The sequence below is a fragment of the Belonocnema kinseyi genome, chromosome 2 (genome assembly GCF_010883055.1).
Source record: "Belonocnema kinseyi isolate 2016_QV_RU_SX_M_011 chromosome 2, B_treatae_v1, whole genome shotgun sequence".
In the NCBI taxonomy this organism is placed as follows: domain Eukaryota; kingdom Metazoa; phylum Arthropoda; class Insecta; order Hymenoptera; family Cynipidae; genus Belonocnema; species Belonocnema kinseyi.
Window position 1 is genome coordinate 95,348,035 of NC_046658.1, and position 13,941 is coordinate 95,361,975.

Genomic DNA, 13,941 nt, shown 5'->3' on the forward strand with positions numbered 1-13,941 from the left:
AAAATCTCTATCCCATCCACACCCTACTCCTTTCCCCTGCCGAGTGAGTCACGCCTACCCCGAAAGGGAAATGGCTTAATGGTGTAATAATAATAATAATATTAAATTCATATTTTTAATCTTATTTTTAAAAATAACTTTTTTCTTTTCCCAATGAATATTTAAAAAAATTAATATGCAAAAAGAATTTTTCTTTTTTAAAATAAATTAAATAAATGTTGTCAATATTGCTGTGTTAATATTTATAATATTTCGTCAGAGAAATTGGAAAATTGCTATTCAAATCTTAAATTCAGTAGTTAAAAATATAATAAAGATAGGAGAAATAAATAAAGTTTCTTTATAAATCCTTATTAATTATTCTTAATTAATATTGAACCCATATTTTTAAGCATAATTTAGAAAATCGATATTAATTTTCCAAAAGATTATTTAGAAAAAAAATATTTTACAATACAAAATTTTTAAAAGAAAAAATAATTGTGGTAATTGCTATTTAAATATTATTTTCAATCGCTAGAAATAGTAAAATGTAAAGAAATAGAAAAACTTATTATGTTTTGTTAGTTTTGTAGAAATTGTTGAATTAATTTTAATTTTTAAAATATCGATTTAGGTTTTTTTAATTGTTATTTTACTCACAATAAAGCACTTCGTAATCGCCACTATTGCTTCGCAAATGTTGTCCATCCACTGACCAGTCCAAATGAGTTATAAAACTGGAATGCCCCTAAAATTAATAAAAAATGTACACTACTTATATTTTAAAAGCACAAAAAAAATTTTTTGTTCCAATATGGGGCGAATGAAAAATCCCGAAAAATATAATTCCAAAAAATTTAAACAAATAAATAAATATTTGAAATAAAAAATTCCAGAAATCATGAAATTTCCGACAGTTTTAAATTTCCAATAGTAGAATATTCCTCGAATAAAATTGCCAAGTGCCAACAGACGAAAATGTGCAAATTATAAAATTCCCGATTCTAAACAATTTAAGAATTGTTACAATGATTGCCAAATTAAATTCAAAATAATCAATAAAAAAGAAAAATATGTTCTTCCAATAATATGATTTTATTTATTATTTCACCATTTTTATTTGTTTAAATTCGGGAATTTTGTAATTCGAGAATCTCCCTGTGTCGGCGATTTAACATTGTCGGATATTTTATAATGTCCAAAATTTTATTTTGGGATTTTCGAAATTCGATGATATCATAAACACATAAACTATCGGGAATTTTATTTTCGGTAAATTTTAAATTTCGGCAATTTTTCAAATTCTGGTATTGTCAATTTCAAACATTTTCTTTTTCGGAAATTTACATTTTTGCGATTTTTTTCAGTCATGCCTCAAATATTTCAAAAAAATATATTTTGTAATATATTGAAAAAAAAAATTAATTTCTACATTGCTATATTCATAAAAGTAACATTGCTAATTTAAACATTAGTTTGCATCCAATCATGTGGTTTTGTGTACAAAAATATTCATGCGAACTTCAAAGTATAATGTTAGATGTTAATTTTTTTTGTCTACATGGTCATATATTATCTTTTAAATATTATAATATTATTCTAAATATTGCAATCTTGTTATATGTAGACAAAAAATAACTAACATTAAATATAAATTTAGAGTTTAATCTAAAACAAAATATAAGCGTGCTTGTGATAAGTGATGATTTGTCCGGAACTTTTTTTAAACATTAATACGAATATCTACTTTCTATTTCTATTTAAATGAAAATCTAGAAGAGACATTTCATGAAAAAATGTGATAAATATTATTTCTATTTCATTTTTGAAACCTCAGTATAATATGAAGAAATAATCATTTAAAATTATATAATTTAAAAAATGTTTAAGAGAAACCCAAGCATACACTTCAAAAACAGTTGAGGTCATAAATGTTTATTTAAATTTATTTGCATATTTTTAATTAAGCTCCAGGAAAACGACGTAATTTTCATTGTTTTAAATTTCAATTTACAAAAGCTTATTATTTTCCTTGAAATACTCTTTCCAATTCTATTTGTCAATTTCTATGGTAATTATTTTATTTATAAATAATACATATATTTATTGCTATTCAGTAAATATTCAATGTAACAATTTCCTAAATAATATTTATTAAGATCGTGACAAATAGAATTGTAAAAAACCTCTCAAGAAGCAGAATGAGCTTTTGTGAATTAAAATTGAATACAAATTACGATATTTGTCTAAAGCAGAAAAAATAAAAATATGTTGATTTTATAAATCAAGGTGAAAATTGAGTAATTTTTAACTTTACCCTAATTTTTTATAAATGATTTGGAATAATTTAAGAATGTTACGAAAATTAACTGGAAAATAAAATGTCTCTTTTGAAGATGAGACAATGACAAGGCTTACTGCAAGTCTTCGAATCCTCTTTGGCTGTAAAGTGAAAGAAAAACTGATTACGATGATACATTTGAAGCTAAAATTCCCCACTTTTCTTTATCCATATTAAATAACTCCAGAAAATAATTATTTTTTATTACATTTAAAAATTATATTTCAACTCACCATGCAACGACCAACTCGACTGTATTTTGTTCCATCCTCATTCACTTGGTAAATGTAAATATGATTATCCCTAGAGCCAATGGCAAGCATAGAACCATCTGGAGAAAATCGGACGACCTGAAAATACCATTTCTTATTTTTTAATCTTTTACTCATATCAAATTTTTTTATTCAAATAAATAGCTTGTTGTAAAATTGCAAAACAAAATTTATTTTGCTTCTAAATAGAAAGACCTCTCTCATTTATTTTACATATTTTTAAAGTTTTCGATAATAAATTTATATTTTTAGAGTTTAGAATGAGATTCTTTAGTCTTTTGTCAGTGACACTATAAATATAATTATTTGAAACGATTTTAGTGCAGTGTTAAACTGCAAATATGCCAACCCCATTGGAACCTCTCCAAGAGAGTCTTGCCAAATTTTCGACATGTTTTATCACTTTCTGTGAGGAAAAAAAAATTTTCATCGCATTTAGGAGATAATTGATTTTTTTTTAATAATTTAAAAATCGATGCTTACCTGAAGCGGCTCATTACCATCCGAATGATGGCTGTATAATTCCCTCGTTTCGCTATCAATTACCAACCACTTTCCGGATGTGCAACCAACAACCATTATGTTACCATCAGGCGAAAAACAGACGCTTTGTGCTTGTTCCTAAAATTAAAAAAATTAAATATCATTTATAAATAATGAAATTCAAATTAAAGCAAGTGATAATTAGCATAATAAATATAATATGGTTACTTGACGTGACCTCCCCCCCCCCCCTCCTTAGTTGGAACAAAATTAACAAAAAAAAAGGCAAACTTACATAACATATTTAATCAATTTCTATTGAGAGTTTATGGCAATCATAGCTATACGTCAATAAAAATAAATTTGAAATACATCATCTTATAAAATACCGAAAATTCTTTATGGCGGCGCCATGTGACCCTTAAATTTGGTTCACTATGAAAAGTAAAATCAAGCTAATAAAATCAGGCACCCTTAAAGTTGCAATTTTATAAAAAAGTTGAGTTTAAGAAATCAAATTCATCATTAAACATGTTTTTTTTTGAAATTGTGAAACTTTCAGGAAATATTACTTACTTTACTTTTAAAATTTTTTACTATTAGAAAAAACTTAAGGAACTACATGTTCTACAATAAAAAAATAATTTTTTCACAAAATTAAAAAATCAAAAATTACTTGTGAAAAAAAGTATGCGGCACCTTATTTTATAAATTTATTAATATATGTATATATTAAAAGCTATTTAGAAGTTTCAAGAAAAATGCAAATTGAAGAAAATTTCAAATGATTTCTTCATGCTTTGAAAAACAATGTAGAAAATTTTAAGCATAATTTTTCAATTTCACAAGATTACAAAATTTTAGAAAAAAGTTCGAGAAAATTTAAGACATATTTAAAAAATCTAAAAAGATTTTAAAATAACTTTAAACTTAAAAAGATTTCAAAAAAATTTTAATTGAGATTTTTGAAAATTTTGTACAAAAAATAGAAAAACTTTTTAAAAATTTGAAAAGATTTTAAGAGAATAAGAAAATTGTCTTAAGATTCCGTGGAAAAATTTTGTGTAATATTTTATGTTGAAAAATTAGTTTCTAGAAATTATTTAAACAGACTTTTTTTAAATTCAAAAGATTGCGAAAACGATAAAAAAATAATCTGGAAGATTTTAAAGCATTTAAAATTTTTTTTTTAATTAAAAAAAAATTGTAGGAAAAATTCGATTCATTTTAAAAGATATTTAGAAATTTTGAAAAAATTTCAAAAATAATTTAAAATTTGAATACTTCAAAAAATTCAAATCAACATACAGATTTTCTAAGGTTTCGAAATAAAATGTTGAAGCTTTCAAGGAGTTGAAAAGGCTTCAAACTAATTTAAAGAAATGTGCCTAAGATTTTACGGAAATTTTTTAATAATTTTTTTTTATAATTTAATTTTAAGAAAATATTTTTTAAAAATATCGAACGGTTTCTAAAATTTTCAAAAGAAATCTTGTGGATTTTCACAATTTCAGGAACAATTTGGTACAGTTTAAAATATATTAAGAAGTTTTAAAAGTTCTTGAGAGATTAAAAATATCTATTTTGAAACTTTAAAAGATTTTCGAAAATTTATAAAATATTTATTTTATACATATCCTTTCAAACTTCTACAAGTCTTAAAAATATTTGGAAAGAACTTGAATTTTTCTGACTTTTTTTTAAATCCTATAAAATAAAAACATTTCTAGATACTATTTAGACATATCTAAAGTCATCGAAAACCTTTATGCATATTTTTAATAAAAGCCTAGAAAAATTATATTGATATAACTCGAAAATAAATATCCTTCAAAAGTAAATAGTAATTCAAAATTTTTTGTTGTATTAAAAATTATTGTTTCACTCTAATTATAATTTCGTTAAAATTTAATTTCTTACTTTACTAAAAAATCTTTTTTGGTAGAAAATTCAACTATTTTGTTGAAAATTCGAATTTTTGAGATGGATTCAGCTGTTTTTGATTTTCAATTAAAATGTTTCTCTCTTTTTTTATTGAAAATTCAACTATTTGGTTAAATATTAAGTTTTCTGTTGAATTTTTGATGTGATATCTGAAATCTTAAAGAATCTTTATAAATCTTCTCAAGAATCTTAGCAATATTATATTTATATTTAATCTAAAATTGAGAAAGTACACAAGTAAATATACAAATAACCCTACATTTTGATTTGAAAATAGTTATCTATTTTTTAATTATTTGAAAAATACTATTTTTTAAATAAATTATAGCACAAGAATTTCCTAATTTTTTCAATTATTAAAAATTGTTGCAAGGTTAGTAAACTTTTCTGACTACTTTATAATTTTTTAAATTTTTCAGGCATGGATTTGGTCTTAAAATTTTAACTTTATCATAAAAATGCAAATTTATGGGTGTTAATACCCACCTTAAATTTTTTATTTATAGCGAATAAAATTAGAGGGTTACATGGCACCCTAATAAAGAATATAATGCAATGTACAAGATTATACACACAACATGATCAAAATTGAAGTTTAGAAACTTTAAAAAGTCGAATTTTTGGCATAAAAACACCATAGCGACCTCTAAATTTTTTGTTAAAATCTGGGGAAAATGTGATATTATTTTTTAACTAAAGGAAATACGTTTACAATTTAATGTTTCAAAATATGTAAAAAAAAAAGGATTTCATGAAGCACCCTACTAGAGGTGACATCTTTTAAAGAGCAATGAACTTTATCTATAAAGTGAAAGGACTATTAAAACGTTCTTTGCATACAAATAAAATTCAAGTCTACTGATATAAATTGCAAATAAAATGAAATTGTTGAAAAAACGATATACAATTAATAAAATATTGTGATAATTAGTAAAGGTCACAAAATAATCCCGTCTCCAAGTTTTAAATAACAATTCAAAAACTTTAAGAAGTCGAATTTTTAGCAAGAAAAAAACCATAGCGACCTCTAAATATTTTGTTACAAATCTGGCAAAAATAGGTAATTATTTTCTCACCAAAATAATAAAGAATTTCATGAGGCATCCTATTGGACGTTTAGTTTCAACAAAAGTTTCAAATAAAATTACAAACTAAAAAAAGAATTGCGAAAAATTTTAATCAAGTATTTACGGCATCAATTAAATACCAATAAACTTTTAAAACAAAATTTTTAAACTGTTATAACGTTCTTCAGATAAAAATAAAATTGAAGGCTACTGATATAAATTGCAAATAAAATGGACCTGTTGTTGAAAAAATGATAAAAACTTAATAAAAGATTGTGATAATTAGTGAAGGTTGTAAACTAATCGTTTCTTCAAGATCAAAAGTCGACCTGAAAACTCACCCCGATGTCCTTGCTCCATACGACAGTGTGACTGAGGCTGTCCCACATTTGCAGCAAACGATCATGAGCTGCAGTCGCGAATTGAGGTAAGGTCGGGTGTGAAGCCAAACCCCATACCTCATCAGTATGACCCAGCACTGTGGGATTAAATCCCATTTCCAGATCCCCAAGTAAAATACAATTTCTGGTCGTACCCACCAAAAGTTGAGAACCCCTGCCTTCGCTGACTGTCCGAATTCCGCCAAAGTGGTCCTCGATCTGGCAAATCGTAATAGGAGTGAAATTACTCAATCGTCGCTCCTCGACCTCTTTATAAAGACCCTCATTATAATTTCGGACAACGAACACATTGCAAAATGAACCGCACTAATTCGGTCTTTAGACCGGTTTATGGATGCAATGGACGTAAAACCTCGCATGTTAGTTTTAATTAAATTTAGAAATCCGTACGCAAAATCATACAGAAATTTTGGATTCATTTTTATCGAGCGTTTAGGGAATTTATCATTAAACGTTATTAGTTATTAGTGTAATTACTCCATCAAGAAGAGGATTTAAAATTTAAAGTGCAGAAAAGAAGATCCTGAGCTGGTGATTCATTTTTAATGATACTGATTTTAAAGATAATATAAACTTCTTTACTTTGAGGATTACTTTTGATAATATTTAGTGATTATCAGGGATTATAGTCAGCTCTTTCCACTATGTTATTAAAAATCCTCTAAATCGTAATATTTGAGAATTTAGGCAATTTTCCTCCCTTTTTACGCTGTGATTAATTTTTCAAAAACTAGAAGATTTCGGTAATTAATAATGAAATTATGAGTAGCTTTGGGAAACAAGATTATTTTTTATGCAAAATATTAAAATTGATGAAAAAATACATTAATTTTAACCATGTTTTCTGCAATTGAATTTTTTTCTGACCATCGCTTCTTAACGATTTTTGAAAAATGATTTCATTTTAATAAATGAGGGATTATTTTTTCCGGGAAAACATTCTCTACAAGTCTGCTTTTTCCAATTTTAATAATAACTAAATAATCTTAAAATATAAATAATTATTTTAAAAAAATTTCACAACAAAAAATTGTTCTAACGATTTAGAGCCATAAAAAAAGGCATAGTAGCCATAGAAAAATTTACTTTCAAAATTGAAAACAGTAGAGTTGTAGAGAATGTTTTCCCGACAAAAAGAAATCGTTATTTATTAAAATTAAATCATTTTTTAAAAATTGGTTAGAAGCGATGGTTAGAGAACATTCAAATGCAAAAAACATGAATCAAATTAATTTGGTTGTTGTTGTGAATTTTAACATTTTTCATACTGAATTATGTTCTTAAAAACCTTATTTTATAAATAAATTTTTATTCTATTTTTCTGAATCAAAACGTTTTGAAAGTCTCGTAATCATTGTTGTTGAATACCTGATTGATTTTTTTTTGCTTGAAGTGGTTTCATGTCTTAAATTTGAAATTTTGAAAATTAAATCTACAAATGATCACTTTTCATACGAAAAATCATAGAAAATCTTATGTAAATTGAGAAATATCCGCGATTGAAGAGGATTATATTTCAAACATTTTAAAGATGATTCACAAATTTTCGACAATTTTAGGTTATGTTGGCGTTGTGCAACCAAAAACAGTATTTTATATATTAAGAAAACATTATATTTCATAGACGATTGGTAATTTTAGTACAATTTGTATGTGAAGCGAACGTGTTTCACAAGAAAATATCGATACAGATTTTGAAGATGATTTATAAGTCTGAAATAATTGAAGGTTATGTTAACGCTTTTAACCGAAAAAAGGTTATTTTGAAAAGAATAAATTTAAAAAAATATTTACGGTTATGAAAATTTCGTGTTATGTTACGTTGTATTAGATATGGGTTATTTTGCAAATAGAAAGTTATGTTTCAAAACAGATTTACAATCTTAAGCAATTTTTTATGACGCCATGTTTGTGATTTCATCACAAATTGCTATTTTAGTGCAAAATAATTCTTTTAAATAAAAATAATTTGACTTCAAAAATGAAACGTCCAATTTTGGACAACTTTAGGTTATGTTCATCATATTAATTTTATCAAAATGTCATCAATTATAAAAATTATTATCCTTGCTTCTCTGTTCTATTATTTTCAATAATAGATAACATGAAATACAAACTTTTTGTGTTTATCCCTAAAATTAAACTGCTGACCAACTGTGATCCCTGGATTGGCAATTAATTTATTATTAATATAAAAAAAAATCAAAAGATATTTTCGGAATCCTATACAAATAAATAAGTTTAAATTAAGAATTAAATTAAATTCTATTAAAATAATGTTTTTTTTCAATTTTCTATTAAATTCTATCAAATCTAAATAATTAAATTCTTACAGTTAAATAGAAATAGATATAAAAAATATAATATAATGGGCATAACAAATGTAAAGTCAGAGCACGGGACACCTCTCATACAATTTGAAAAATAAGATAAAATTTTTTTTTATACCTGTGCCTCTTCTCCAGTCATATTTAAAGATTGGTCAAAGTGAATAATTCTTCCGTCCTTGCCACCCCCGGTGACGATACTTCCATTTTTTAAAACACATATCGAAAATATTGAACCTTCGTGAAGATTTTTCACCAACCTTGCTATCGTATTCGTTCCTTAAAAAAAAAATATTTAAAAAATTATTTGAATTCGAAACTATTTTGGACTTATTTTATTTTTCCCTTTAGTGGAACAGCTATTTCATAAATGATCTTCTGTTTTATCCAAACAAAATAAAGAAAAAAATGTTCTTATAAGAACTGTTGCTACAATTTCATATAACTGAATCTCTTCTTTCAAGTTTCAAATACTAAATTTATAGGATTTCGTAGCCCAGGGCACATAGCCTTATACTTTATAGTTTCGGTCGGATATGAGAGGATACGAGAGGTAATGGGTAGCGTAGGGGAAGTAGGAGATAGTGGGAAAAGAGTGGAGAGGAGAGGCGTAGAATAGGATATAGTAGGAAAAGAGTAGAGAGGAAAGGAGAGAGTAGAATAGGAGGTGTGGGAGATAGTAGGAAAAGAGTGAAGTGGACAGGAGAGGTTAGGAGTAGAGTAGGAGGAGTGGGAGATAGTAGACAAAGAGTGGAGTGTAGAGAAGGTGAGAGGGTGGGAAGGGAATGAAAGGGGTGGATAGGAGAGGAGTCGAGACGAGTGGGATGTGAAAGGAAGCATAGAAGCATAGAAGCAAATCGAGGAAGAAAAGGCTATAAGAACTAGCGTTCTTAGAGATAACGTGTGGATGGATGATTGTTTTTAAAAGGCAGTTGTAAAAAATACTGTAAAAAAATGAAAGTGTAAACAACTCAATATTTTAAGGTCAGCAGGCCGAAAAATGAACGTTTAGCACTAGTAGGGGAGGGAAATTCAGGATGGGCAAGTAGGAGATGATAAGATAGGGAAGGGAGACGGAGTAATGGGTTTGAAAACAGGGACAATAAACGATGTAACAGAAGTAGGAGAGTGGTTAATGAGTGAGAATAATAAAAGAAAGTGGGAGTGATACAATAGAGAAAGGATGGTGGTAAGGAATAGACGGTGATAGTTGGAAGAATAGGGAAAGTAGACGATTGGAGGTAAGTAGTAGAGAAACTGAGGAGTGAAGGTGAGGAGGGAGAGTAGGGGAAGTATGGAGATGGAAAGAAAAATAGAGAAGGGAAGAGAGAATAAGATAGTGTCAGAAAGGACAGGATTAGATAAGATTAAATATGGTAAGAGAGGGAGTGATACGGGTGGAGGTGGAGTGATATTGGAGGTGGCACAGCTGAAAGACTAATAACATGAGAGGCTGAAGGCTATGAACCCCTTTTTTTGCATGTACAATTTGCATGGCGCCTACTTTGATTAGCTTGGAAAAAATTACCTCTTGCCCAGACGATGACGTTACCATTACTGTCGCCAGTGAGGACATCACCACTCTGATTAAAAGCCACACAGGTGACGTATCTGGGTTTTTCTCGACTTTCGAAAACCCCCATTTTTTTGTAAAGCATTCCACCATTATCCAAGGACCAGAAAGATACGTGTCCTTTTCCACACGAGACAATTTGACTTCGTTCTAGCGGATGCCATTCGGCACAGACTACCGTATCAACCGAACACTGTAATTGAAAATTAAAATCGTCATCCGCTTAATCGGTTGCTTCCAGTTTGAGTCCCGACCAATGATTGTTAAATTCTTCGAAGTCAAATAAATAATTTTATCTTGTTTTTAGAATGTAATCTTTTTAGAAAATTTTTCTATTTGTTTACCTTCGTCTCTGTGAGCTTCACACCTCGATCACCCTTCTGCCAATCCCAGACAGAAATATTGTGGTCAGAGGTTTCGTCGATAGCGCATAAATAATTTCCTCCATCTGCTTTCGAAAATGATAAACAGCAGATTGTTCCATCGAATTCTCCATTGCCGATTACTGCTAGGGTTGTTAAACTCACTGAGTTCCATATCCTTATGTGAGACTAAAAATAAAAAATTTAAAGTGATATATTCGTGCAAAAAAAAACATTGGAATTCCATTAGGATTCCGAATGAAATCTCACGAAACAAATAGAGGAGTCCAATTTTTTTTCGTTTTTTTTTCTAACATATTACCGTTATTTTTCAAACAAATGCTGGTGGGATCAGGGATAGGGCTGAAATACAAAAAATAAATAAATATACCGGTTATAGCAGAATTCGTTTAGTATAAAAATATTGGAAAATACCGTCTTTTTTAAAACTTTTGTCTAAGGGATCGCATAATCTATTCTATATATACCAAAAAAGTCCTGCTGGATCAGGAGGTACACTTTTTAGATTAAAGTCTTTTTCCAGAAGTACTTTTAGGTCACAAGAAATTTATCAGGGACTTTTACAGTAATATTGTCCCGGAAAATTCCTGCTGAGAAAAATATAATCAATGAGGAACTTTTAGGTATTCTTCTTTCAAGAAAGACCTACTTGATTATGCCGTACTTTCAAGTTATTTGGTACTTTTCTTCTTTAATAGCAGTACTTTTTTGAAACATAAAAGCTATGATGGACTTTTATAGCACATTTAACCCAAAAAATTATGATTGTAACAGGACTTATTTTGTACTTCCTTGGAACTTTAGTCCTTTTTGAACAGTACTTTCTTGAGACATAAATCTATGAGGGACTTTTCTAGTAATTTTGTCCCATAAAAATCCTGCTAAAACAGGAGGTATTTATTTTTATTCTTTTAGGACACGAATTTAGACTTCTAAAATTTTGTCTAATAAAGGACTTTTAAAAACGATAATAACATAAAGCTTGTTTATTAGTTTACTGATTTGTCTCATGCGCTGTAAATTAATGGGACTTCATTTTGGATTTAACTGCATGTTTTATCCGTATAGTGATTGAAAATAAAATAAAAACATGATAAAAAGAAGTATATAATAAATAAACAAACACAATTCAAAAATTCTCCTGATAATCTTATTGGGAAATCAGTTTTATATTCTAATTAGAAAATTAGAAGAACACTTAGATCAGAAGAAAAATATACTTATATGACTAAATGAGATATTAGTTAATAAATTAAGTTTTATATGTAACTGATCAAATAAAAAATGTTAAATCAATGATAATTACCATCGAGTTACGATCAACGCCTCTGACCTGACCAGTGGCCACTACTAATTTATTAGGATGAATGGCTATGCTGAAAAAAAATTATTATTTTATTCCAATGATGATAATCAGTCAAACCATAAGAAAAAGTACCACTTTTTCGCCATGGAGTTTCATATAGTGGCATATAGCTCGATAAACTCCTGACTATTTAAGCCCAAAACGAATCCCCTCGGTTAAAAAACAAGTCACCGGGACTCTGTTGAAGTTTGAATGTTGTAAATTCGCTTTTTGAGAAAAACGCACCTAAAGTTCACGATCGCTATAAACGCATATTAAATTTTTGGTTTAAACATAAACATCACCCCCATGCGGTTATTTTCTGGACGCAGGGAATTCATCGAACAGAGCATAGATCAAAGTATGATTTCCCATAGAAAGCCCAAAATCGATACTTGAGATGTTCACAGAGACACGAATATCTTCTAAACTACGATCGACATAGTGGTACCTTTTCTTGTGGGATGAAACAAATAATCCGGTAGTCGTTATTTAAGAAAATGCAACCTTCGAATTTCAATTAAAAATTTGCATAAAAGCTGGTGTCATTCTTACCATTTGACATCATCAGTGTGTCCAATATAATGCCTCTGACTATGGACCTCCATATTATAAAGGACGACCACACCAGCAACAAAATAAACGATCTCGCCAGTTGGCAGAAGATGCAAGTTGTTTCTACAGTCTCTTCCTCTATATCCGTAAACCCAGTCTAATTTCAGTTTGCTGTGAGGTGGAGTACTGACCTTATGGGGGTCATAGGTCTCCACAGCAGGAGTAGGCACATAAAGGAGGATTGGTCGTCCTCGAAGGTACATCCGAACAGTACCTTCATCCTCGTTGTACTGCATATCTCTCGTGCTGTCAACCAGAAACTCATAAATTCAGTTTCTCATAAAATTATCACATTCACAACAAATCATTTATTATCGTCAACATAAAACAACAGTATATGGTCCTCCTGACACTCAGTTAGTATATCCATCACAAAACCACTTTTTTAAAATATTTTTATTGTTTACTTGGATATCTTCTATAACTATTGATTTAAAACAGAGAAGAGAATTGATAACATTAAGAAATTTTATTGTTAATCGTGACACTTTATTCCTAATAGGTTGAAGACAAGAATAAAATGGTGAAATTTCAGTTATTGTTTTAAATCAATAATCTTCATTGATATCCATTACAATAAAACTTTTTTTATTCTTTTATTCTAATTCCTTCAATTCCTCCAATTTAATTTAACAATGCATTTGTTAATAATGCTACCTCCCCCGATAGTTTAAACACAAGAATGAAAAGTTGAATTTTTACTTATTGTTTTAATAGAGTAAACTTATTTCATATCCATTGCCAACACATTTTTCCCATTGTCTTAATCTGATTCGTTAGCTATCTTTTATATTATTATTTTATAAAAAAATAAAGATGAACATTGATAAATTTAACAATGTGTCAAACGTGACACTTCCTCTCAATATTTCGAACCCGACAATTTAATGTGGTTATTCCACTTATTGCTATAAAAGGGTAATCTAATCCCATATCCATTAAAACACTTTTTCCATTCTCTTATTCTTATTGTTTAGCTGTATTCTATTTCATTCATTAAAAATAAATAGAAAAACTAATACATTTTAGAATGCTTTTTGCCAACTATGATACCTCGCGCAATTGTTTGGAAACAAGAATGAAACGTTGAAATTTAACTTATTATTATAAAGAGTAATCTTACGTCATATCGATTGCACCACTTTTTCCATTCTCTTATTCCTATTGTTTAGCTGTATTCTATTTCATTCATTAAAAATAAATAGAAA

The 13,941-nt window shown here is 28.1% G+C and overlaps 1 protein-coding gene across 9 annotated transcripts in view; it reads right to left on the minus strand.

Annotated features, from left to right (window-relative positions):
• Nucleotides 1–13,941, minus strand: part of LOC117167548 (echinoderm microtubule-associated protein-like 2) — a 77,665-nt gene that overhangs the window by 8,585 nt on the left and 55,139 nt on the right. For all 9 annotated transcript variants that reach the window (XM_033352557.1, XM_033352564.1, XM_033352562.1 and 6 more), the window contains 9 exons: nucleotides 12,674–12,979; nucleotides 12,080–12,149; nucleotides 10,735–10,941; nucleotides 10,346–10,583; nucleotides 8,939–9,096; nucleotides 6,431–6,688; nucleotides 3,079–3,216; nucleotides 2,557–2,673; nucleotides 643–730 (listed from right to left, as the gene is read on the minus strand). In XM_033352557.1, the coding sequence (XP_033208448.1) occupies nucleotides 643–730; nucleotides 2,557–2,673; nucleotides 3,079–3,216; nucleotides 6,431–6,688; nucleotides 8,939–9,096; nucleotides 10,346–10,583; nucleotides 10,735–10,941; nucleotides 12,080–12,149; nucleotides 12,674–12,979 (1,580 nt within the window). The remainder of the gene's footprint in view (nucleotides 1–642; nucleotides 731–2,556; nucleotides 2,674–3,078; nucleotides 3,217–6,430; nucleotides 6,689–8,938; nucleotides 9,097–10,345; nucleotides 10,584–10,734; nucleotides 10,942–12,079; nucleotides 12,150–12,673; nucleotides 12,980–13,941) is intronic.